The sequence below is a fragment of the Embiotoca jacksoni genome, unplaced genomic scaffold, assembly GCF_022577435.1.
Source record: "Embiotoca jacksoni isolate LCO1_2020_lvr unplaced genomic scaffold, fEmbJac1.0.p SCAF_125, whole genome shotgun sequence".
NCBI classification, from domain to species: domain Eukaryota; kingdom Metazoa; phylum Chordata; class Actinopteri; family Embiotocidae; genus Embiotoca; species Embiotoca jacksoni.
Window position 1 is genome coordinate 305,001 of NW_027185258.1, and position 27,125 is coordinate 332,125.

General features: G+C 46.4%; 1 protein-coding gene across 1 annotated transcript in view; it reads left to right on the top strand.

Annotated features, from left to right (window-relative positions):
- The window catches only part of LOC138195798 (filamin-C-like), a 43,371-nt gene that overhangs the window by 9,912 nt on the left and 6,334 nt on the right, over window positions 1-27,125 (top strand). Inside the window, 41 exon segments of the mRNA XM_069145481.1 lie at window positions 1,228-1,476; window positions 1,687-1,784; window positions 2,080-2,230; window positions 2,548-2,666; window positions 2,760-2,837; window positions 3,040-3,202; window positions 3,639-3,839; window positions 5,576-5,713; window positions 5,845-5,971; window positions 6,471-6,607; window positions 6,772-6,965; window positions 7,050-7,163; window positions 7,253-7,396; window positions 8,107-8,230; window positions 8,360-8,520; window positions 8,606-8,696; window positions 8,888-9,057; window positions 9,126-9,243; window positions 9,563-9,825; window positions 10,074-10,671; window positions 12,979-13,152; window positions 14,673-14,835; window positions 14,951-15,111; window positions 15,205-15,372; window positions 15,976-16,099; window positions 16,179-16,335; window positions 17,435-17,624; window positions 17,719-17,742; window positions 17,891-18,138; window positions 18,634-18,711; window positions 19,159-19,258; window positions 19,920-20,060; window positions 20,632-20,760; window positions 21,052-21,225; window positions 21,713-21,874; window positions 22,573-22,776; window positions 22,846-22,998; window positions 24,669-24,791; window positions 24,952-25,209; window positions 26,171-26,440; window positions 26,553-26,690. Coding sequence (XP_069001582.1) covers window positions 1,228-1,476; window positions 1,687-1,784; window positions 2,080-2,230; window positions 2,548-2,666; window positions 2,760-2,837; window positions 3,040-3,202; window positions 3,639-3,839; window positions 5,576-5,713; window positions 5,845-5,971; window positions 6,471-6,607; window positions 6,772-6,965; window positions 7,050-7,163; window positions 7,253-7,396; window positions 8,107-8,230; window positions 8,360-8,520; window positions 8,606-8,696; window positions 8,888-9,057; window positions 9,126-9,243; window positions 9,563-9,825; window positions 10,074-10,671; window positions 12,979-13,152; window positions 14,673-14,835; window positions 14,951-15,111; window positions 15,205-15,372; window positions 15,976-16,099; window positions 16,179-16,335; window positions 17,435-17,624; window positions 17,719-17,742; window positions 17,891-18,138; window positions 18,634-18,711; window positions 19,159-19,258; window positions 19,920-20,060; window positions 20,632-20,760; window positions 21,052-21,225; window positions 21,713-21,874; window positions 22,573-22,776; window positions 22,846-22,998; window positions 24,669-24,791; window positions 24,952-25,209; window positions 26,171-26,440; window positions 26,553-26,690 — 6,777 coding nt within the window.

A 27,125-nucleotide genomic window follows, 5' to 3' on the forward strand; every position in this document is an offset into this window, starting at 1 on the left:
GTAACACGTGAAGTCAGGAAGGCTGAAGTTAGAGTAGAAACACGGAAAGGAGCAGAAGAGTAAAGACATGTGACCTGATGAGTGACAGGAAGTGGCCGGTACAGGTGACACTTCTGGTGTGTTCATATGGAGTCGCTCAGATTCCTGTGTTACTGTGTGTGTGTGTGTGTGTGTGTGTGTGTGTGTGTGTGTGTGTGTGTGTGTGTGTTACTGTGTGTGTGTGCATGTGTTTCCTATTTAAACTGACCTCATTCTTGCGTCGGGGTTGGATGACATCATCATCCTGCAGCCGTTCTGCTGTCGATGGATGAAACTTTTCTGCACGTTGACATAAAACAATAAAATTCTGAAAGATAGGAGTCGTGAACTTTTATTTTGGCGCTCCTCAGCAGGACAGGAAACTGTGTCAGGAGATTTCCGAAAATAAACGATGTTTAACTGAACTCATCAGATCCAGCTGTTCACGTGTTCTGGGTCAAAGGTCATCGTGACGTATTTCAATTCAACCAACTGATCGACCTCCAAATATGTAAACATTAGATTTATCTTTTTCATTTTTATGTAAGAATCAAGAGGCGCTTCACTTTTTGTCACTTTGTGTTGTAGATTTAATTTTAAACGTATTAAAAAAAAAATCCCATCAATCTACAATCAATAACCCTGATTGAGAAAGTAAAAATATTTTCTTACATTAATTAAAAATCTGAAACTGAAGTTTTCGGATTCTTAATTCAGTTCTTCGTAAAACATAAAATGCCAAAATTGAATGAATGTTTTTGGTCGTATTGTTGAATAAACACCTATTTTTCTCTTTTAATTATTCATGTTTGATGATATTTGTAATGTTGGTCTTGAATATTCGATTATTTTTTTTATTTATTTTATTTATTCAACTGCAAATCACAACATAAATAATTTGAATCAGTCCTTCAAATATTATAAAATATGAAATAAAAAGTGATGCCGCACATGGACGCGTGTTTGTTACTTCTAATGATTAAAAATAAAAAATAGAAAAAAAGATGACGGAAGAAAAACAGTCACTAAAAAAGAAAAATAATAAAAGCAACAAACTGTAAAAAAAGAAATAATAAAAACTAAAACCAATAAAGTAGAAATAAATAAAAAGTTGTGCAAACTATCATTCAATTTAAAAAAGAAAAAACTCCATTAAAAAGAGTTAAAAAAGTGAATGATTCCTTTAATGTCGTCGTCTCGCTCCTTCAGACTCTAAAGCCATCGTGGACGGGAACCTGAAGCTGATCCTGGGTCTGATCTGGACGCTGATCCTCCACTACTCCATCTCGATGCCCATGTGGGAGGACGAGGACGACGAGGACGCCAAGAAGCTGACGCCGAAGCAGCGTCTGCTCGGATGGATCCAGAACAAAGTGCCTCAGCTGCCGATCACCAACTTCCACCGCGACTGGAGGGACGGGAAGGCGCTCGGAGCGCTGGTGGACAACTGCGCCCCCGGTAACCATGGCGATGATTGATAGGAGTTAAAGGAGTTTAAAGGATATTTTAATGGAGATGAATGACTTCCTGGAAACTTTCCTCTCATTTATTTACCAGCTAGTTTTCAGGAAGTCTAAAAAAAAAGTTTAAAAAACCCCGAGCCGACCCAGAAGAAGATCAGACGGTTTCAGGTCATGTGACTAACTCCTGTGTCCGTGCTGCCTTCAGGTCTCTGTCCAGACTGGGAAACGTGGGACCCCAGTCAGCCGGTGGAGAACGCCCGGGAGGCCATGCAGCAGGCCGACGATTGGCTGGGAGTTCCTCAGGTAACGCCCACCTGCTCACAGCTCCGCCTGCACAGCAACAGCTGGTCCAAAGTTATCGATTTTTAATGAAATCACATGAAATTTGACAAATTATAGAAAAATATTAAGAAATAATAACAAATAAAATAATTAATTTTATTATTAACATGAAGAGCTGTTTGTTGTTAACGTCTGTAATTCATTTTAAAGTCCAACACAGAATATATTTGTCATTTTTTGGTTGAATCATTGAATGTAAAATGCGACGTGGTCTGCGTACGAGTGTTGGAGCTTCACGTTGTGCTGCGTTCTGCAGGTCATCGCTCCCGAGGAGATCGTCGACCCCAACGTGGACGAGCACTCCGTCATGACGTACCTGTCGCAGTTCCCCAAAGCCAAGCTGAAGCCCGGCGCCCCCTTGAGGGCGAAGACGCTGCACCCGAAGAGGGCCAAAGCCTTCGGACCAGGCGAGACACAGGACCAGAGTCCATTAAAAAAAACACAGATTTCACATCTTTTTATCAAGTGAAAAAACATCTTTCTGTTTTTACAGATGAATTAGAGCTAAATCAGCATAAATATTTACTTATCAATAGTTTATAAATATTTACTGATCAATAGTTCCAAGAACACGTGGTTCTTATTTTGCAGTGAAACTTTGAACACATGAATAATTAAAATCATACAGGAAGTTGATTTCAGCTGTTTTTAACATAAAACATGAAAATAAAAAATAAAAAAACGACCTCTAGTTCTAAAAGTAGAAATGTTTCCGTGTCGTCAGGCGTCGAGTCTCGAGGAAACACGGTTCTGAAAGCAGCTGAGTTTCTGGTGGAGACGGTGGAGGCCGGACTTGGAGAGGTTCTGGTTTATGTGGAGGATCCAGAGGGACACACAGAGGAGGTACACACACACACACACACACACACACACACACACACACACACACACACATTTATTAACCCAGCTGAAGCTGAGGTGATTTGTCTCCTTCAGGCCCGGGTCGTCCCCAACAACGACCAGAACCGGACCTACTCGGTGGTCTTCCTGCCCAAAGTGGAGGGACTTCATAAAGTAAGAAACCCGCTGCAGATAAACGTCTTTCAGTCAGAACCAAAGTCTAAATTAAAATCGGAACCAAAGTCCAAAAAAAGGTCCAAACGGAGGTTCACGTTTTGGATTTGGTTGGTTCTGGTTCTGGTCCTGTTGTCTTCCGTCGGTCCGCTGAGCGACCCGTCAGAACCCTAACCGTTTCTCTGTGCTCCGGTTCCTCCAGGTGAAGGTTCTGTTCGCCGGTCAGGACATCGACCGGAGTCCCTTCATGGTGAATGTTTCGAGGGCCATGGGCGACCCGAGCAGAGTTCAGGCCCGTGGGCCGGGACTGCAGCCGTCGGGCAACGTGGCCAACAAACCGACGTACTTTGATATTTACACGGCAGGTGAGTCACCAGAACATCTGGATTCTAAATCCATCAGCTGGAAGAACCAGCAGAACAGAACCAGCTGTTTATTCAGTCTGGAATAATAATAATGTAAAAACGAGTCCCACCAGGGTTCATGTCAATTCTGCAGTATTTTATCCAGATGTTTGAAGAGTGTTTTTTAATGGCGGTTGAATTGGTTTGAAACTTTTTACTTTTTTCAAACACTTTGCTAGTGTTTTAAAAGGTTTTTAAATATAGTTTCTCTTTATTGTTTTTGTTATATAACATAAATTAAAAGATTAAAAGACTCTAAATGTTTATTTTAATGTTTCTGACTCTAATCCTTATGTTTCTCCTTGAGCTGATCTTCATTTGTCCGTCGTTGCCGCGGCGACCGCCCCATTCTTCGCAAGGCGTCTGAAGGTCCTGTTGTTCTGTGTCTGTCCACCAGGGGCGGGAGCCGGCGATGTGGGCGTCGTCATCGTGGATTCAAACGCTCGCAGGGACACGGTGGAGATCGTCCTGGAGAACAGAGGCGACAGCGTCTTCCGCTGCACCTACGTCCCCGTCCTGGAGGGACCGCACACCGTCCACCTCACCTTCGCCGGCCAGCCGGTTCCCAGAAGCCCTTTCACCGTCCACGTCTCCGAGGGTACGTCAGCGGTTCTGATGTTTTCATCCAGCTGTTTTGTTCTGATCCAACAGGTCCAGATGTGTTTTATCTTCAGTTTCCATTCAGTCCGTCATTTAAAACAATCGACTTAAGAACGTGTTGAACATCTTCACATCTTTTAACGGGGACTTGATTTTGGACTCGGGACTCGCCCGTCTCACCTGGCCGGACTTTTAGCACCTTGGACTAACGGTACCTGCAGTTTCCTGCTGGTCCGGTCCGGTCCGGTCCAGTCTGTGTACAAATGTATGACCCCTTTGTTGTTCCCTCCTTCAGTTCCACAGTGCGCCCCCCCTCCCGGGTCTCCGGTTCAGGTTCTACCTCAGTCAGCACGAACACCCCCCTCAGACAAGACCAGGAGAGCCCCCCCTCCGACACCACCCAAACCCAGGCGACCAAGTTAGTACCGGTGGGTGGAGGGGGTGTGGCTGGAGCCTGCTTGCGCTCGCCTGGTCCCGCCCCCGTCCGCTCAGAACCGCCCCGCCTCGCCCCCCCCCCCCCCCCCCCCCCCCCCCCGCACTCCCCTGGACCGGGTGTCCCAGCTTCCCAGCATGCAGCTGCTTCTTCTTTCTCTACAGAGATGAGAGAATGTGGCGACGCCCCTCTGGATGATGTCATTGATCAGGATGGATGATGTCATGGATCAGGATGGATGATGTCATGGATCAGCTGAGAACCCATTTTTAGATTCCAAAACGTTCTCTTCAGTTTCATGTGATTTATTTTTGTAATTTTTATCATGTTGACGCTGTGTCAGAATGTTTTTTAAAGGCTAAGACATAAAATGTTAAATTCTTTATTACATTTAAACGCTTTGACAAAAATTAAACAAACAATAACAAACGTCTAATAATGGGGCAGTTAGAAACAGAATGTTCTCCGAGTAAATAAACAAATATGGATAAAACATAAAAAGCTTTAATGACAGAATCCATCAAAGAAGCTTTGCAGCTCGCGGCTTCTCTGGTGATTTATATCTCCAGTTCAATTAATAACCAACATATTAATATATCAAATTATATATCATCCATCCATTATGAAACCAGCTTCCTGACTCCAGGGGGCTTGTCACTTCCTGTCCACATCTGGAGGCACCAGCTGTTCACAAACATAAAACACGTGACTGTTCGAGGCGGGAAAACAAACCAACAACATTTTTTTTGAGAAATTAGTTTTTTCTGTTCGCTGAATTAAAACTTCAATAATTCTTTAATTAAAAAAACGCCAAAAATAACAACGTGAATAAAAAAATAACAATTTTAAAATAATGTTGAATAACAGACTATGGTGCCTCGATGACCATCACCATCATCACCATCATCATCATCATCATCATCATCATCATCACCATCATCACCTGCCTGACCTCCTGTTCCCTCCTCCTCCACCTCTCTCCTCCTCCTCCTCCTCCCCCTCCATCTCTTCCTCCTCCTCCTCCACCTCCTCCTCCTCCTCCTCCTAATGATTCAGTCTGACACTTCAAACATTTCAGCTGTCAGTGACATTTTAAAACTTTTAGTGGATAAAATAAAAGTTGTGTTTTAATCATTTTTCAACCTGCAGCTCTTCATCTTCGTCTGCAGCAAACTGCTACTCAGCGCTGATCAGCTGACTAACAGACACCTGCAGAGTGTGTTGGTGTGAGTTTATTGTTCATTGCCCTGCCCTCTTCCGCTCTGACCCCGCCCCCTCGTCTCCCTCTGATTGGTCCTCAGCCTGTAACCCGAACACCTGCCGGGCGTCGGGTCGAGGTCTCCAGCCGAAGGGTCTGAGAGTCAAAGAGGTCGCTGACTTCAAAGTTTACACGAAGGGAGCCGGCAGCGGCGATCTGAAGGTCACCGTGAAGGGACCAAGTAAGACACGACGGAGACACGACGGAGACACGACAGAGACATGAGACACGAGAAAGAGATACGGAGGCTTTTAATTTGAAATGCAGCTTTATTGATCACGATCATCAGTGATATTTTATTTTGAAATGCAGAGGGCCTGGAGGAGCCGGTGAAGGTGTTGGAGATGGAGAACGGCGTGTTCGAGTGTAATTATTACCCCATCATGACGGGCAGGTACATCGTGAGCATCACCTGGGGAGGACACAGCATCCCGCGCAGGTACGATTCATCGATTCATTGATTATTGATTGATTGATTATTGACTGATTATTGATTGATTCATTGATTATTGATTGATTCATTGATATTGATTCATTGATTATTGATTCATTGATTATTGATTTATTGATTCATTGATTATTGATTGATTCATTGATTATTGATTCATTGATTATTGATTCATTGATTATTGATTCATTGATTATTGATTGATTATTGATTATTGATTCATTGATTATTGATTCATTGACTATTGATTGATTCATTGATTATTCATTGAGTCATTGATTCATTGATTCATTGATTATCAATAAATTGATTATTGATTAATTGTTTATTGATTGATTCATTGATTATTGATTGATTCATTGATTATTGATTGATTCATTGATTATTGATTGATTGATTGATTATTGATTGACTGATAATCAGAACCCAGAATTGGGATGATGATAGAAACCTGAATCATTGTTTGTGTGTGTATATGTGTGTGTTTCAGCCCGGTGGAGGTGCACGTGAGCGAGGAGGCGGGGCCTCAGAAGGTGCGCGCCTGGGGTCCGGGTCTGGAGACCGGCATGGTGGGGAGGAGCGCTGACTTTGTGGTGGAGGCCATCGGCACCGAGGTGGGAACTCTGGGTACGTAAAGACACGTTGACATCTCACTGAGGAACACGTTAAAGATCTGATCTGATCTGATCCGATCCGATCCAATCCGGCCTGATCCGGTCTGACGACGTTCCTGCTCCCCGGAGGAGGAACCGTGTACCCGATGTTTCGGTTCTGACCTCCGTGTGTTCCAGGTTTCTCCATCGAAGGTCCGTCTCAGGCGAAGATTGAGTGCGACGATAAAGGCGACGGGTCGTGCGACGTGCGGTACTGGCCCACCGAGCCGGGAGACTACGCCGTCCACGTCATCTGTGACGACGAGGACATCAAGGACAGCCCCTTCATGGCTCACATCCTCCCCGCTGCCAGCGACATGTTCCCTGAGAAGGTTGGACCGGAACCAGAACCTGACGGGTTCAAAGGTTTCTCTGGTGTTTTATTGTGAAAGGTGTTGACTGTTTCTCCTCCTCAGGTGAAGTGTGACGGTCCCGGTCTGGAGCCGCTCGGCTGCATCGTCAACAAACCCGCCGAGTTCTCCATTGACACCCGGGGAGCCGGCGCCGGTGAGCTGAAGCTCTACGCTCAGGTGAGAACTTCCTCTGATCCTCCGATGATATCACGAACGTCTCATCTTCGCTCTGATGAGGTTTTATTTCTTCTTCTTCGTGCCTTCAGGACGCCGAAGGTTTCCCCATCGATATCCGGATCAGCGATAATGGCGACAGCACCTTCTTCTGTGTTTACATTCCCACCAAACCCATCAAGCACACCGTCATCGTCACCTGGGGCGAAGTCAACGTGCCCAGCAGCCCCTTCAGGGTACGCGACATCCTCAACTCCAAATCTCCTCATATATAGCTGATGCTTTCATTTACAGTGAAATCTCTGAACACAAGGGACAAGGCTGGAAACCAATATTGGATGGTGGTGATCTTCAGGCCCTCAGGCAGCACTGCATTAAAAACATACTATTCTGGAGTGGAAATCACTGCATGGGCTCAGGAACACTTGTAAAACCATCGTCTGTGAACACAGTTCAGAAAAGATACAAAATGGATCTTGGTAATGATGATGATGATGATGATGATGATGGTGGTGATGGTGGTGATGATGGTGATGATGTAGTGATGATGATGATGATGATGGTGATGATGTAGTGATGATGGTGATGGTGATGATGGTGGTGATGATGGTGGTGATGGTGATGATGGTGATGGTGATGATGGTGGTGGTGATGGTGATGATGATGATGATGATGATGTGATGGTGATGATGGTGATGATGTAGTGATGATGATGATGATGATGATGATGATGTAGTGATGATGGTGATGATGGTGGTGATGATGGTGGTGATGGTGATGATGGTGATGATGGTGGTGGTGATGGTGATGATGGTGATGATGGTGATGATGTAGTGATGATGATGATGATGATGATGATGGTGATGATGGTGATGGTGGTGATGGTGATGATGGTGGTGATGATGATGATGGTGGTGGTGGTGATGATGATGATGATGTGGGTCAGGTGACCATCGGAGAGGGCAGCCATCCCGAGAACGTGAAGGTTTACGGTCCAGGTGTGGAGAAGACGGGCCTGAAGGGCAACGAGCCGACGTACTTCACTGTGGACTGCAGTGAGGCCGGACAGGGTGAGTCCTGGTCCAGAACCAGAACCTGAGTTCATGTCCTACGTCCATCAAAGGTCTCACACCTGACAGTCAAACCGCGGACATGTGGAACTTACCTGAACTGCTCTTTCTCACTGTTTTCCCTCCCAGGTGACGTCAGCATCGGGATCAAGTGCGCTCCCGGCGTCGTCAGACCCGCCGAGGCCGACATCGACTTCGACATCATCAAGAACGACAACGACACGTTCACGGTGAAGTACACGCCTCCGGGTCCGGGCCAGTACACCATCATGGTGCTGTTCGCCGACCAGGTGAGACCGTCGCCTGGTGAATCACCTCTGAAGACTCATCCTCTCCAAAACCAAACCTTAAAACAAACCTCTCGCCTTCAAACAGGAAATCCCCATCAGCCCCTTCAGAATAAAAGTGGATCCTTCACATGATGCAGCTAAAGTCAAAGCGGAGGGACCTGGACTCAGCAGGACAGGTGAGCTGGTTTTGTTAGAACTTTATGAAGTAGTGTCAAGCAGAGTTCAAACAGGAAACCCTCTGAACGGACCTGGACCAAAGACCAGGTGCCGTTGGCCCAGAATAACCGCAAAGATGACCGCAGAGAGACGTAACAAACACGGAGATGTGAAATGATGCCGAACATGACAGACTCTCTTCTCTCTGCAGGTGTCGAAGTCGGCAAACCGACCCACTTCACCATCTACACGAAGGGAGCTGGGAAGGCCAAGCCGGAGGTCCACTTCACCGGAGCCGCCAAAGGTGAAGCCGTCAGAGACTTCGAGATCATCGACAACCACGACTACTCATACACCGTCCGATACACGGCAGTGCAGCAGGTAACCACGCCTCCACCTGGACGACAGGTGACCGTTGGACCGGAGTTAACTCAGTCTGTCTGTCTCAGGGGAACACATCCGTCACCGTGTGTCATGGAGGAGACCCCATCCCCAAGAGTCCCTTCAGCATCAGTGTGGCCCCTCCACTGGACCTCAACAAGGTTAAAGTTCAGGGGCTCAACAACAGTAAGTGTCTCTGAGGGGTTTACAGGGTTCACAGCGCCCCCAACCAAACCCCATGAAGAAAACGCCTCATTTTACACATCCTGGAATCTACAACTGATTTCATGGAAACTTTTCATTTAATGTCCTAAAACTCTGAGCTGCTGTAGACTAGGATCAGGTGTTTAAAATCAGGTTCCTATAGACCCGGATCAGGTGTCTAAAATCAGGTTCCTGTAGACCCGGATCAGGTGTTTAAAATCAGGTTCCTGGGCTGTACTCAATGGTATCCATGACTACAGGAAACTGTCTAACCGTCCTGCTGTTTTTGTCCAAACCACAGAGGTGGACGTGGGGAAGGACCAGGAGTTCTCCATCAGTACCCGCGGTGCCGGAGGTCAGGGGAAGCTGGACGTGAAGATCACCTCTCCGTCCCGCCGACCAATCCCCTGTAAGATGGAGTCACGCACGGCCAATGAGGTTCACGCGGTGAAGTACATCCCCCCCGAGGAGGGACCGTACCGAGTGGACATCAGCTACGACGGGAACCCCGTCCTGGGAAGTCCGTTCACCATGGAGGGCGTGATGCCCCCCGACCCCTCCAAGGTCGGTTACTGTCAACACGGATTAAAACACTGAAGATAGTTGTAAATATTAGACTTTAGTTTAGTTCACAATAATTCATATTGAATTCATGCAATCAGAAGTTCTTTCTGTCGAATCATTTTACTATAACATCCTTATTGTACCTTTTCTGGAGCCCAAAGGTTCGATGCTCAGCGGTTTGGTCCGTTCAGAAGTGTCCATCTCTGCTGAGTCTCATCAAGCCGTCCATGGTCCTGTTTCCCCTCCAGGTGCGGGCCTACGGTCCCGGTCTTCAGGGGGGTGTGGTGGGTAAACCGGCCCCCTTCGCCATTGACACAAAGGGTGCTGGTACTGGTGGTCTGGGCCTGACGGTGGAGGGTCCCTGCGAGGCCAAGATCGAATGCCAGGACAACGGAGATGGGTCCTGCTCCGTGTCCTACCTGCCCACCGAGCCCGGCGAATACGCCATCAACATCCTGTTCGCAGACCAGCACATCCCCGGCTCCCCCTTCAAGGCTGCGGTCCAGTCGGTGTTCGACCCCAGCAAGGTGACGGCCAGCGGACCCGGTCTGGAGCGGGGCAAGGAGGACGAGGCCGGGTCCTTCACGGTGGACTGCTCCAAGGCCGGAGAGGCCGAGCTCACCATCGAGATCGTCTCCGACTCTGGAACCAAAGCTGAGGTTCACGTCCAGAACAATGGCGACGGGACGTACTCCATTACCTACATCCCGCAGAGCCACGGCACCTACACCATCACCATCAAGTACGGAGGACACGCTGTGCCCAAGTTCCCCGCCCGCCTGCAGGTGGACCCGGCGGTGGACACCAGCGGGGTGAAGGTCTATGGACCGGGAGTGGAGCCCAGAGGTGAGTCCAGATAGGACTGGGTTCATATACAGCGGGTAAAATAAGTCTTGAACACGTCTCCATTTTTCTCAGTAAATATATTTCCAAAGGTCCTATTGACATTAAACTTTCCCCAGATGTTGGTAACAACCCAAATAATCCATACATACAAAGAAACCAAAACAAATAAGTTCAGAAATTAAGTTATGTGTAATAATGTGAAATGACACAGGGAAAAAGTATTGAACACGCTTACTGATATTCATTTAATACTTCGTACAAAAGCCTTCGTTGGTAACGACAGCTTCAAGACGCCTCCTGTATGGAGAAACTCGTCGTCTGCGTTGCTCAGGTGTGATTTTGGCTCATTCTTCCACAAACAGTCTTCAAATCTTGAAGGTTTGTGGGCCTCTTTTATGAACTCTGATCTTCACTTCTTTCCATAGATTTTCAATTGGGTTGAAGTCAGGTGATCGACTGGGCCGTTCTAGCAGCTTTATTTTCTTTCTCTGAAACCGATGAGAGTTTCCTTGGCTGTGTTTGGGATCATTGTCCTGCTGAAATGTCCACCCTCATTTCATCTTCATCATCCTGGTGGATGGCAGCAGATTTTTATCATGAATGTCTCGATACATTTTTCCATTCATCCTTCCTTCAATTCTGTGAAGTTTTCCAGTAGGTCATGTTGAAAGCAGCTCACACCATGATGTTCCCACCTCCAGACTTTACTGTTGGTATGGCGTTGTTAGGGTGATGTGCAGTGTTGTCCTCCTAACATGGTGTATTATGGCATCCAAAGAGTTAATTTTGCTCTCATCTGACCAGACTATATTCTCCCAGTATTTCACAGGCTTGTCCAAATGTTGTGCAGCAAACTTTAAACGAGCTCCAACATGCTTTTTCTTCAGCGATGGAGTCTTGCGTGGTGAGCGTGCAGACAGGCCGTGGTGGCGGTTGAGTACATTACTTATTGTTTTCTTTGAAACAACTGTACCTGCTACTTCCAGGTCTTTCTGAAGCTCTCCATAAGGGTCCTTGTCTCTTGGACAACTCTTCTGATAATTCTTTTCACTCCTCTGTCAGAAATTTTGCGAGGAGCACCTGGTCGTGGCCAGTTTATGGTGAAATGATGTTCTTTCCACTCCCGGATTACGGCCCCAACGCTGCTCACTGGAACATTCAGAAGTTTAGAAATGTGTCTGTAACCAACGCCATCAGTATGTTTTGCAACAATAAGGTTGTGAAGGTCTTGAGAGATCTTTGGTTTCACCCATCATGAGATGTTTCTTGTGTGACACCTTGGTAATGAGACACCTTGTTATAGGTCATCAGTTGGGACTGAACCAGCTGATATTAATTTGCACTGATAAGGGACCGGATCACTTTCTATTTACTGACAGATTTCAGCTGTTGTCTTTTTGCATCTCCCTTTCTTCATGTGTTCAATACCTTTTATCCTGGGTCATTTCACATTATTACACATAGCTTAATTTCTGAACTTATTTGTTTTGGTTTCTTTGTATGTATGGATTATTTGGGTTGTTACCAACATCTGGGGAAAGTTTAATGTCAATAGGACCTTTGGAAATATATGTACAAAAAAAATAGTGACGTGTTCAATACTTATTTTACCTGCTGTAATCAAACCTAAACCCAGAATAATGTCTGTTGCCAGACAGATCTGACTGGAAAACAACAGCCCTTCAAAATATCATTCATTCAGTTTGGTCTCAATTAATACATCAAGTTCAGGGTTCCTCATCCACAATGGAACTTTTAATAAACAACAAAAACTGTATGAATCAGATGTGTGAATCGTAGAAACTGAGTTCTGTTTGCATAATATTTGGACTCGTGTCTCTGTGGTTGATTTTTGGCCTCCTGAATTTCACAACACACAATTATACCAGTTAATAAACTCCCAGCAGCATATTTAGCTTTTACTTTTTCTCATTCTGCGTTTCTTTTCCTGTTTTGGGTTGTAGCCTGTTTTTTGTTTTTTTCTAAATAAAATTTAATTCAGACAATTAAAGCAGCATGTCATCAGTGAATGTAGTCGTTGTGCTGAGTTTTTTGTTTCATTCACCAAAAAGACACTGAAGTTTTTAAACAAAACCATAATTCAAATTTGACAACAATAAAAGAAATCATAACCGTACTGTGATAGATAAGACAAATCTGGATCCATCTACGGCCTGCTGCGATTGATAGGAAGTCAATCTGGTCTCTGTGGTGATGTTGAAATGAATTTCAGGCATTTTTGTTGGTTGCCTGACTTTAGTTGGATGTGAGTTTTCTCCCGTGTCTCCGTGTGTCTCGTCTCTTCAGGCGTCCTCAGGGAGGTCACAACACACTTCGTGGTGGATGCCCGAGCTCACTACAAGAGCGGCGGCAGCCACATCAAAGCCGGCATCTCTAACCCGTCGGGCGCCAACACAGACACCTACATCACGGACAAGGGAGACGGGACCTACCGGGTGGAGTACACGGCCTATGAGGACGGTGAGGGTCCAGCTTGTTGGTTCTGGACTGTTTAAAGTGCTGCAGTCAGCAGGTTGAATGAAACGGCTGCTTTATGGATGTTTTCCACTGCAACACACCAGAATTGTGAAATAAAGCTCCCTATGGTTTCCATTAAGTCTGTTTTCCTGCCGCAGCTGTAAAAGGAGACAATTGTGGCTTCAGACTTGCACCATGATTTAATTATGTTGACGACTCCTTACTAATGTGGAAATATAACAGATCCTGTTAACGAGCCTCACAATGTCAAAGTGAAACCTGCTGGAATAACTGTCAAGACTTTAAATACACAGAAAATCAGCAAACAACGGACATATTAACGTAGTTTACGAGTCTGTTAACGTCTTATAACAACACCAATGTTACAGTGAAAAAAGACTATATTTTCATTAACTACATGCTAACGTGAGTAAGCTAACATGCTAATGGAATTTTTACATCTAGATGTGCTAAATTCAAACCTTTATTGAAACTTTTTTGAATTAAAAGTCATGAGGCTGCATGCAGGTCATCTGAAGTCATCTGAAGTCAGTTGAGTCTAAACCGGCCTCGTTTTGATTTTCAATTAGGCTAGCATGCTAACAGGCTAACGTATGTTTGCTAACATACTAAATGCTACATGATAGATATCCAACAGTAAACATGCTGCTACAGTTAGATAAAGATAAAGAGAATAAAATGCCTCGTTGTCATAGTCGTACAACCAAATTTGCTAGATAGTAAATATAAGCATAACACGCTAATGCTCGCACATTAACAGGGTAATCTTAGCTTGATAGTAATTCATGAACATCCTAACTTTTAGACAGCATAACTAAATTATAGCATGCTAATGCTAGTACAGTTAAAGGTATCCTAGCATGCTAACAACCAGTTTAAAATGATTAATCTGCTAAAGGAATGTTAACATGCTATGTGGTAAAAATCAGCGCTAACATTCAGGTAACCTGTTTTTAAATGACCAGAATCATGAACCTGCAGAATAAACGTGAACTGAACATGTAAGAGTCATAAATGTGAGTTTTCAGGCCAGAACGAAAATTTAACAGGAAAACAGAAAGAACCAAAACAGCTGATTCAAATCGAGACACTTGATGATTTGTCGTATTTCCTGTTTCTGTCATTCACTGGAACGAAATATGAAAAGTGTCGTCAAGCGTTCACCAGTTAACATGAATGAGTGTGTGTCTGTGTGTGTGTGTGTGTGTGTGTGTGTCTGTGTGTGTGTGTGTGTGTGTGTGTGTGTGTAATGGGGGGGTTAATAGCTGCAGTCTGTCTGCAGCAGATGGTTTTTCCTTGATATTGATGTGTGACCTGCTGCAGCTCATTGTTGGACAGAAATACTCGTCAGCGTGGAGGAAGATTCTCTGACTGAATCTCATTCAGCAGCTTCAACGTCACACGAAGCAGCAAAGCAACATTATTATTATGGAAACAGGTGATTTAACAAACGTCACGATGCGACGAGTTAGTGAGGTCAGAAACCTGCCGTCTGTCTGCAGGTCTGCATCTGATCGAGGTCCTCTTCAATGAGGTCTCGGTGCCCCAGAGTCCGTTCAGCGTGTCGGTGGCCGAGGGTTGTGACCCGGGTCGAGTCCGAGCCTTCGGTCCGGGTCTGGAGGAAGGACTGGTGAACAAGTCCAACCGCTTCACTGTGGAGACCAGGTTCATCTCTCTGCTTCCTCTTGTAGCTTCAGTGTTAACGAGCTCACGTACATCTGAATGTTTTAAGATTCATTCACCCAAACTTCCCGTTTCGTTCGCCCGGTCTCCTCCTCAGAGGCGCCGGCACCGGAGGTCTCGGCCTCGCCATCGAGGGTCCGTCGGAGGCGAAGATGTCGTGTAAGGACAACAAAGATGGCAGCTGCAGCGTGGAGTACATCCCCTTCACTCCCGGAGAATACGATGTTAACATCACCTTCGGAGGCCTGCCGATCCCCGGTGAGAGGTGCACCTGGTCGGTTGGGCTTCTGCACATTCTGATGGTCCAGGTTTGGAACGACTAACGTCCACCCGCCTCTGTTTGTCCTGCAGGGAGTCCGTTTCGTGTCCCGGTGCGAGAGCTGGTGGATCCCAGTAAGGTGAGGTGTTCGGGTCCCGGCCTTGGCAGCGGAGTCCGAGCTCACGTTCCTCAGACGTTCACTGTGGACAGCAGCAAGGCCGGTGTGGCGCTGCTGGAGGTCCAGCTGTACGGGCCGACGGGTAGGACGACCCCAAGGAGTGTTTACTGATTTCAGCTTTAGACCTCTTTTACACTTGGAGTTTAGTCCGAATTCATGACCATTGGGTCACTTAAAAATCTGGTTCATGTTCATATTTTAGGCCGTAAAATCGAATCCAGATTTACTGGCAAACAAATGACGTATATCCACAAACATAATATCAACAGGTGACACATTATGCTGCCTGAGGCACATATTCTGGGAGTCCAGCTGAACTGAGGGATCTGAGTTTGATACCTACTAGTTACCTGAAGATACAACGTCCCACACCTGAGATCATACTAACGCCATTCAGACCTGCCTATTATCAGTTTGGACCCAAGGATGAGTCCCGACGGGTCTTTGAGATTGGGTTTGCCTAAAACGTACCCCGAGACCCTTTAGTCCGACCGAGTTCTAACTCCAGGCAACATTCCTCAAAGGACGACGAATTCCTGAACTACTGAGGTCATGGAAAGACTCCCACTACGTTAACCAGCCCCTCTTGGAGGATTAAGATTCACCCCCACGGTTTACGTTTGCCTACTTTTCCTGGTTTGTGGTCTGTCGTTTACTTCGTGAACATCTTGTGTTTGGTCATCAGGTGTCGCCGAGCCGACCAGCATCAAAGACAACGGCGCCGGTACCCACACGGTCACCTACACCCCCGCCAACGACGGTCCGTACACGGTGTGCGTGAAGTTCGCCGACCAGGAGGTCCCCCGCAGGTTGATGCTGACGAGATTACTGAGAAAGTCCCGATCCCTAACGGTCGACCTCTGACCTTTACAAACCGTCCTCTCTCAGCCCTTTTAAGATCAAGACGTTGCCGGCTCACGATGCCAGTAAGGTCCGAGCCAGCGGTCCGGGTCTGAACGCGTCCGGCGTTCCAGCCAGTCTGCCGGTGGAGTTCACCATCGACGCCAGAGATGCCGGAGAGGGACTGCTCACCGTTCAGATACTGGTGAGTCATCGACGGAGATGCTGAAGGACTGACGGAGAGGCGACAACTGTGATCTGTGTGTGACTTTGATTATTGAACCCCGTCGGGCTTGTTGGTGTCTGCAGGGTCCGGACAGGTGCAGGCGGGAGGCCTCGGTGTCTGTGGAGGACTGGGGCAGGAGGGTGTGGGAGACTCATATAGTAAAGAGAACCACCCCCTTCAGTATTCTGAAGCGAGGCTGTGTAAGGCCGGCACTCCCCCCTCCCCCCGCCCCCTCATCTCACATCTAGCATCCCCCACCACCTTCCACCCCCCCTCATTAATTTAAACGTCTTTATTTTTATCATTTTAGAAGGAAATCATCAGAGATCTCTTCTGGTGTTTTTGTGTTCTGCACCACAGGAAGTTCATCAGCTTTATTTTGAAGTCTGGATGTAATTCCTTTGCAGACAAATGGACCATTTAGTGGCTGTTCTGGTGCTTTCAACCAAATGATGTGTTAATATATAAATCCACCACACGGTCCATTTATAAACGTTCTGGAGCTTTCAACCATATCATATGATCTTCATTAGCAGTGAGCCCTTTAAGTTAAAATTACCTGCAGTATTTTGTGGCTCCGCCCCCTTCGTTTCCCCTCTGTGGTCTATGTGGACTGACTCCATTCAGTTTGTTTAACGAGCTAACGGACTCGTGGTGTTCAGTTCACCAGTAACGTAAACCTGCCTCCAGCCGTCCCTCCGTCCCGCCACCCGTCCCTCCAACTGTCCATCGGTCCCTCCGTCCCTCCACCCATCCCTCCATCCATCCCTCCATCTAACCCTCCCCCTCTCTTCCCCCCGCTGCAGTGAATAGTTAGATCCTGTGTGAATTGTAAACTGGATGTAACAACTCTCCAACCATCAGCCACCATCGAGGCTTTGTACTCTTCGTTGGCTGTTTGATACAGACTTCAGTTTTGGTTTATTAGCAGCTTGTTTCCATGGAAATGGCACATCTTTGCTCCCTAAAAATCACCGTTACTTTGAATGTACCTTTCGATGGCAGATGGTCAGAGACCAGTAGGGGGCGGTACGAGAGGTCCTTGTTTTGTGTTGACCTCCTGTTCATGTGTCTCCAGGATCCGGAGGGAAAACCCAAGAAGGCAAACATCCGGGACAACCGGGACGGGACATACACGGTGTCCTACGTACCGGACATGACAGGCCGGTATACCATCACCATCAAGTACGGAGGAGATGAGATCCCGTACTCTCCTTACCGGATCCACGCCCTGCCCACCGGGGACGCCAGCAAGTGTCTGGTCACAGGTCAGGCTCCGCCCACCAGCCCTCTGTCCACCAATCAGACTTGATCAGGTGGAAGTGTCTCATGTTGACGGGTTCTGTTCTTGTTCTCCTACAGTGTCAATCGGAGGTCACGGACTCGGTGAGCAGACGAACCTTTCTGAGCACCTGAACCGACCCAAAGGTGGTTCAGGTGCTGAGGATGTAAACGCTTCTAGTCTTCGAGTCACCACTGTATAGAACACGTTACTGACAGGTAGAGCTAGAGGTTTACGCATCCATCTTGTCAGGTTCAGGTATCGGCCCGACCATCCAGATCGGAGAGGAGACAGTCATCACTGTGGATGCAAAGGCTGCCGGGAAAGGGAAAGTTACCTGCAAGGTGTCGACGCCGGACGGGGCGGAGTTGGACGTGGACGTGGTGGAGAACGCCGACGGGACGTTCGATATTTATTACACGGCTCCGGAGCCCGGGAAGTACGTCATCACCATCCGGTTTGGAGGGGAGAACATCCCCAACAGCCCGTTCCACGTGGTGGTGAGTATGGTTTGGTTTGGTTTGGTTTGGTTTGGTTTGGTTTGGTTTGGTTCACTTCAGTTCACTTCAGTTCAGTTCAGTTTAGTTTAGTTTGGTTTAGGTTGGTTTGGTTTAGGTTGGTTTAGTTTAGTTTAGTTTAGTTCAGTTCAGTTCAGTTTAGTTTAGTTTGGTTTAGGTTGGTTTGGTTTAGGTTGGTTTAGTTTAGTTTAGTTTAGTTCAGTTCAGTTCAGTTCAGTTCAGTTTAGTTTAGTTTAGTTTAGTTTTGTTGGGTTGGGTTGGGTTGGGTTGGTTTGGTTTGGTTTAGGTTGGTTTGGTTTGGTTTGGTTTAGGTAGGTTTGGTTTAGGTTGGGCTGGGTTGGTCGGGTCAGATCTGGGTTGGTTTGGTTTGGTATTTCTAACAGTGCACATGTGTAGCTTTGTGTTTGTTTGTTTGTTTGTGTTTGTATGTTTGTTTGTTTGTTTGTTCCCTAACCGCTGCACCTTCTTCCCTGTCAGGCGAGTGACACGATGCCGATAATCGAAGAACCGTGTGACAAACTTCAGTCACAGCAGCAGTTCTTCTCCCCTCGATGGGTACCGACGTTTATCACTCTTCATCCTCACTGCTGTTTACCTGCTGCAGCTTCCTCATCTTCATCCTCTCCTCTTCCTCTTCCTCTTCCTCTCCTCTTCCTCTCTTCATCCTCTCCTCTTCCTCTCCACTTCATCACTGCAGTGTTTTCTGACCAACAGTCAATAACAACCCAGATTCACTGATTGATTATTTTTTTGGCTCAGCATGGTGCTGCATGTTTCATCTGCATGGGGGGTTAAGTTTGTTTAAATATTAAGTTGTTTCTATCATTTTATTTTATTATTTGTATTTTTTTAAAGGCATTTGATATTATTATTGATATTATTATTATTAATAATAATAATATAAGTAATAGTTAGTAGTTAGTATTAGTATTTAATATCCGGACAAGCTGCCAGAGTTCCCAGTATGATGTCACTAACTCCGCCCCCCTGGCTGTGGTTCAGGCCACCGATGATCCGATCAGCCCGATAGACGGGATGGAGCCGGTGCTGCGTCCCTTCAGTCTGGTGATTCCCTTCACGGTGCAGAAAGGAGAGATCACAGGTGAGACTTGTGTTTAAATATTTGTATTTATTATTATAATTTTAATATATACAGACAAAACAGCACACAGACATACTGAAGGTATTTATAATGATGAATCACATCAGTTCTGTATGAGGGAGGTTATATTTATATATTTATATGGGTGAGTGGCGTGTTACCGTACTGGAGCTGATTTGATTCACTTTTATTGATCAAATTTAAAAATACTTTTAAAGTCATTGTTGTTTCAGTTCGTGTTAAAATGTTCTGCGGTTCATAAAAGCCTGAAAATATTCAGTATGTTGTTCTGAAAAAATAAATGAGTGTCATTATTATGTAAATAAAAAAAAACCTAAAATTAGAATAAAAGATGTATCATAAAAACTATTTTTTTTATCATATTCTTTTAATCATGATTTTTAAAAGCTCAATTTCCTTCAGAAATTCTGTGGAAAGAAAATGATGAAAAATAATCTTTGAAATCGAAATGAACTGATTTACATTAAGACCTTTAAGGCGCCTTGAGTTACGCAACCCTGAAACTTTGGTACGAAAACACTTCAATTCAGTTTGAGTGTAAATATGGAAGAAAATATTGAATATCAGCAGAATGTCAGATTGCACCGGCCACCAGCGGTAGCTGTGACAGGTTACCTGCTGTTCCTGTTCTGTCCTCCAGGGGAAGTCCGGATGCCATCGGGTCAAACGGCTCATCCTCACATCACCGACAACAAGGACGGAACCGTTACCGTGAAGTACTCGCCAACGGAGCGGGGCCTCCACGAGATGGACATCAAATACGACGCAAACCACATCCCAGGTAGACCCTGTCCTAGGTAGACTAGGTGCCAGGTAGACCAGGTACCAGGTAGACCCCGTCCCAGGTAGACCAGGTCCCAGGTAGACCCCGTCCCAGGTAGACCCTATCCCAGGTAGACCAGGTCCCTTGTAGACCCCGTACCAGGTAGACACTGTCCCAGGTAGACCCCGTCCAAGATAGACCCCATCCCAGGTAGACCACGTTCAAGGTAGACCAGGTGCCAGATAGACCAGGTCCCAGATAGACCAGGTCCCAGGTAGACCCTGTCCCAGGTAGACCAGGTCCCAGATAGACCCTGTCCCAGGTAGACCAGGTCCCAGATGGACCAGGTCCCAGGTAGACCAGGTGCCAGATAGACCTCCTGTCTGGAGTCTCTGAGTTCTGAAACAAAGATCAGAGTTTCGTCTGCGAACAGTTTGACTTCAGGAAGATTCAGACGTGTTTCTGACCTTTAGATCGTCTCGTTCATCGAAGCTGGATTCAAACATCTGATGTGAAATGTTTGAGCTGTGATGACATCATGAAACATGGCGGCTGTTCAGAGATTCCTCTTGTGTTTTCTATCTGACAGGAAGTCCGCTGCAGTTCTACGTCGACGCCATTAACAGCGGTCACGTGACGGCGTACGGTCCCGGTCTGAGCCATGGCACGGTGAACCGGCCGGCCACGTTCACCATCGTTACCAAGGACGCCGGAGAAGGTTCCAACACCACAGATCAGCCTTACAAATATTATTACTATTCATCTCTTAAAATCATTTAATAAATCATTTCTAACAAGTATTTATTATTCAATCAAACAGTTTCTTCTTACGGACACATAAAAAAAGAGTTTTGCAACAAATGCATTAAAGAACAGAACTACATTAGAGATCATGTGTTTCCATGGGAATTAAAAACACGAAATCCTGACTCAGCTGAACCTAAAACAACAAATCTGTTCATTTAAGAAACACATAAGTATTTAATAAATAAGATCTTTGTGTTTCCAGGCGGTTTGTCTCTGGCGGTTGAAGGTCCGTCCAAAGCTGAGATCAGCTGTAAGGACAACAAAGACGGGACATGCACGGTGTCCTTCCTGCCGACCGCAGCGGGCGACTACAACATCATCGTCAAGTTTGACGACAAGCACATCGCCGGCAGCCCGTTTAGTGCCAAGATCACCGGTACGGGCGCTCCGGGTACCAGGCGCTCCGGGTACCAGGCGCTGCTCCAGATCACAAACGTCTCTTCAGCTCAGCTCACCTGTTCAATCCAAAACTCCTCAAAGCTTTTTCTTTAAAAAAATAGCATTCTCTTTTACAAATGTTTAAATAAGAAAAGAATTCTCTGAAAAAAGAAATCCAGTTTTATAAAGTGTGTTTTTCTCCTCAGTAACTTCATATGTTTTCATGACGTTTATCGAACGATATGCAGATGATGCTGTTTTATCTTCATGTGAACGTTCCTCTTTATTAGAGGATGTTTATTATTATTATTATTATTATTGTTTATTTCCCTTCAGTTTAATTCAGTTATTTCTGTTATTTACTAAAAAAAATATTTATTCATGTCAAATGTTTCTGATTGAATTCAGTCAACTTGTAAACTGTTAGTTTACACCAAACTACTTCTATCGTATTAATCCGTGTCGTCGTTGTGTTCGATCTCCAGGTAACGACTCCATGAGGATGTCTCAGCTCAACGTCGGCACGGCAACGGACGTCTCGCTGAAGATCACGGAGACGGACCTGAGCAGCCTGACGGCAACGATCAGAGCACCGTCAGGCCACGAGGAGCCGTGTCTGCTGAAGAGGCTGCTGAACCGGCACATTGGTCCGTTTCTACGGTTTCTATTAGTTTCTATTGTTTCTACTAGTTTCTATTGTTTCTACTGTTTCTACTGTTTCTACTGTTTCTACTAGTTTCTACTGTTTCTATTAGTTTCTACAGTTTCTACTAGTTTCTACTGATTCTGTTTCTACTGTTTCTACTAGTTTCTACTGTTTCTACTAGTTTCTACTAGTTTCTATTGTTTCTACTAGTTTCTACTGTTTCTACTGTTTCTACTGTTTCTACTAGTTTCTACTGTTTCTACTAGTTTCTACTAGTTTCTACTGTTTCTACTAGTTTCTACTGTTTCTCAGCTTTAATTTTTTTTGGTCAACTAACGACTTCGACTGGTCGACTGAAAAAACAAACATTGGTTACCATAGCGACGTCGGTGGGAGGAGGTCCTTCTAGATTTCAGGCTACTTAATAACCACGAAGTTAAAGCTCGTATTAAATGTTTGTCATTTGAATGTTTCTTTTTAAAATCAATGATCAACAAAAACGTCCGCCCATCGTTGATCAGTAAATTTACCTGACAGTCACAGGAAGTAGTTCAGGACTCGGATCTGGACCCGTACCTAGATCTGGACCCCTACCTCGACTCGTACCAGGGACCAGACTCGGTCTCCGTTAGAGCAAATCTTCGGCCGATGAAACCGGAGTAGAAAATCGTCTCCTGATTTGTGTTGGTGCGTCTGCAGGAATCTCCTTCACGCCGAAGGAAGTGGGCGAACACGTGGTGAGCGTGAAGAAGAACGGCAAACACGTGACCAACAGCCCATTTAAGATCATGGTGGGGCAGTCGGAGATCGGAGACGCCAGCAAGGTGCAGGTGTACGGCCAGGGTCTGGTGGAGGGGCACACCTTCGAGGTGGCCGAGTTCATCGTGGACACCAGGAACGCCGGTGAGGACTCGGACCACCGCTCGTCTTCACGTTGGAGGATCGCGGTGTGATCGTGTGTGTCATTGGTAGGTTACGGAGGTCTTGGTCTGTCCATCGAAGGACCCAGTAAGGTCGACATCAACTGTGAGGACGTGGAGGACGGAACCTGTAAAGTTACCTACTGTCCAACAGAACCGGGAAACTACATCATCAACATCAAGTTCGCCGACCAGCACGTACCTGGTAAGATGATGATGATGATGGTGATGGTGATGGTGATGGTGATGATGGTGGTGATGGTGATGGTGATGGTGGTGATGATGGTGATGGTGATGATGGTGGTGATGGTGATGGTGGTGGTGGTGATGGTGATGATGGTGATGGTGGTGATGGTGATGATGGTGGTGATGGTGATGGTGGTGGTGGTGATGGTGATGGTGATGATGGTGATGGTGATGGTGATGATGGTGATGGTGGTGATGATGGTGATGGTGGTGATGGTGGTGGTGATGGTGGTGATGATGATGATGTGAAGGGTGATGATGATGTGATGGTGACGGTGAAGATGGTGATGATGGTGATGGTGATGGTGATGATGGTGGTGATGGTGATGGTGATGGTGGTGATGATGGTGATGGTGATGATGGTGGTGATGGTGATGGTGGTGGTGGTGGTGATGGTGATGATGATGGTGATGGTGATGTGATGGTGACGGTGAAGATGGTGATGATGGTGATGGTGATGGTGGTGGTGGTGATGGTGGTGATGGTGATGATGGTGGTGATGATGGTGATGGTTATGATGATGTGATGGTGATGATGGTAGTAATGGTGATGATGATGATGGTGATGGTGATGATGGTGGTGATGATGGTGATGATGGTGATGGTCATGGTGGTGATGATGATGATGGTGATGATGATGATGGTGGTGATGATGGTGATGGTGATGATGGTGGTGATGGTGATGATGATGATGGTGGTGATGATGGTGATGATGGTGATGGTGACGGTGATGGTGATGGTGATGATGATGGTGACGGTGATGGTGATGGTGATGGTTATGATGATGTGATGGTGATGATGGTAGTAATGGTGATGATGATGATGGTGATGGTGATGATGGTGATGATGGTGATGGTGATGGTGACGGTGATGGTGATGGTGATGATGATGATGGTGATGGTGATGGTCATGGTGGTGATGATGATGATGGTGATGATGATGATGGTGGTGATGATGGTGATGGTGATGATGATGATGATGGTGATGATGATGATGATGATGGTGGTGATGATGGTGATGGTGATGATGGTGGTGATGGTGATGATGATGATGGTGGTGATGATGGTGATGATGGTGATGGTGACGGTGATGGTGATGGTGATGATGATGGTGACGGTGATGGTGATGGTGATGGTTATGATGATGTGATGGTGATGATGGTAGTAATGGTGATGATGATGATGGTGATGGTGATGATGGTGATGATGGTGATGGTGATGGTGATGGTCATGGTGGTGATGATGATGATGGTGATGATGATGATGGTGATGGTGATGATGGTGGTGATGGTGATGGTGATGATGATGATGATGGTGATGGTGGTGGTGATGATGGTTATGGTGATGGTGATGGTGATGATGGTGACGATGATGATGGTGATGATGACGACGATGACGACGATGACGGTGATGACGGTGATGGTCATGATGGTGATGATGATGATGATGGTGGTGATGATGGTGATGATGATGATGGTGGAGATGATGATGGTGATGATGATGATGGTGATGGTGATGATGACGACGATGACGGTGATGATGGTGATGGTCATGATGGTGATGGTTATGATGATGGTGATGATGATGGTGATGAGGAAGTTGTATGTGTGTGTGTGTGTGTGTGTGAACAGGAAGTCCGTTCACGGTGAAGGTTCTGGGTGAAGGCCGGATGAAGGAGAGCATCACCAGGAGGCGTCAGGCTCCCTCCATCGCCACCGTGGGCAGCACCTGCGACCTCAACCTCAAAATCCCAGGTGAGCTGTGACATCACCGCTTTGTCCACCCCGCCTGCATCCGTCCTCCCTGCTTCCTCCTCTTCACATCCTCTGTCCTCCCCCTGTGTCTCCTCTGTCCTCCCCCTGTGTCTCCTCTGTCCTCCCCCTGTATCTCCTCTGCGTCTCCTCCCGGTCGTAGGAAATTGGTTTCAGATGGTGTCGGCTCAGGAGCGTCTGACCCGGACGTTCACGCGCAGCAGCCACACGTACACACGCACCGAACGGACGGAGATCAGCAAGACGCGGGCGGGCGAGACGAAGCGGGAAGTCCGTGTGGAGGAGAGCACCCAGGTCGGAGGAGATCCCTTCAGGGACGTCTTCGGAGACTTCCTGGGACGGGACAGTCTGGGAGGGTTCAGCGGGATGCCGGCGGGCAGCCGACCGCCGCTGCAGGACGGTGTGTGTGTGTGTGTGTCTGTGTCTGTGTGTGTGTGTGTGTGTGTGTGTGTGTGTGTGTGTGCGTGCATGTATGTGTGCGTGTGTGTGTGGGTGCATGTGTGTGTGTGTTTGTGTGTTTGGCTCTCTAACATCCTGTGACTCCTCCCCTTCTGTAACACTGCACTCCTGCTGCTCCACAAACTGGTTCCTGTTTGTAAAAATGTCAGAAGAGGTTTTGAAAATATGTTTTTATCTCGATGTCGGTAATAACTCCGGTTTGAACGTTATAAAGGATGAAGTATGACGCAGTCTGACCAGGTGGTGGCAGTGTTGTCTTCAACCCAAACTACAAACTGTACGTAAAAATGTGCGAAGTCTCCCGGTCTGAATAGTGAAACTTTAAAGTATAGTACCACTGAGGGCCACTAGGGGATGGCTCCAACAGACTCCCATTCAAAAAGCACTGATTGACAGGCCTGTGGTGCAGTCAAGTATAGGTGGGCGGGGCATAGTGTTTTGTAGCTCCTCCCCAGCTCATCCAAATATGTTCACTTCTGGCTCCAAAGTAGCAAGATGGCGACGGCCAAAAAAAAACGTTTTAAAACGGCAGCTCACAAACTATTGATCAAATGTTTATTTTTAGTAATAATTACAACTGCTCCAACTATTTATTAAAAATGTAATTCCGTTGACTGTATGTGTCACAAACAAACAGTGAAATAAAAAGAAAAGAGGACCCAGTTTGGTTCCCTGAGGAACTCCAAACCTCATTTTATCTGATAAAGACAGAAAATCATTCATTTAAACGCAGGTTTTTGTTTAAGTTGACTGATGTGCTGGTCTGCAGTGGATTCATGAGACATTAACAGTTTGGTTCTGAGTTCTCGGTGCATGAAACAACTCACACTCAGTATCAGAATCAAATCATCCCAAATCTTCTGATCCACGTCCGCCTTCCTCAATCTTCTTCCTGTTCTCAGGTGAGGCAGGAAACCAGGAGATGACGGCTCATGTGACGAGTCCCGGCGGGAAGACAGAGGAGGCGGAGATCATCCGAGGAGAGGACAGCACCTACAGCGTGCGCTTCGTCCCACAGGAGATGGGCCCACACACCGTCAGCGTGAAGTACCGCGGCCAGCACGTCCCCGGGAGCCCCTTCCTGTTCACCGTGGGGCCACTGGGGGAGGGCGGGGCCCACAAGGTCCGGGCGGGAGGGACCGGACTGGACCGGGGCGTCGCCGGGATCCCAGGTGGGCTGGACGGTTTGAAGACTTCCTGTGGTGCTCCTCAGCGCCCCCTCCCTCTGCTGGAGGAACTGCAGCTCCGACCACTCGCTGTCATTTAAACCTGTTTGTTTTGCAGCTGAGTTCAGTATCTGGACCCGAGAGGCCGGTGCCGGAGGGCTGTCCATCGCCGTGGAGGGACCCAGCAAGGCCGAGATAACCTTTGAAGACAGGAAGGACGGATCCTGTGGGGTCGCCTACGTGGTCCAAGAGCCAGGTACGAACATGAAAACACAAACTCAAATACAGACTGCAGATCCCAGATTTGACTTCAGACCCATTTAGACCAGAGGAACGTTAACAGGGAGATAAAACACTATAAACCAAAATCAATAAATGGACTTTTGACTGAGCCATTAAATGTGACTATAGTTTCACTTCACATCATTACGTTTATATTTTTAAACACAGTAAGTATTTTTTCCACAAGGTTCCAGTCTGGCTCCACTACCTTTTATTGTTATATGGAACGATGTTGTTAACCAACTTATTCTGTCACAAACATTAAAAGTTCATTTTAATGATATACAATTTTTATATTTAAAGTGATATGATGTTATAGGAAGAGAAGTTTCTTGTAAAAATGGATTAAATTGTTAAAATTTGTTTAAAAACACATTAGAAACATGTATGTTAGAAACATGTATGTTAG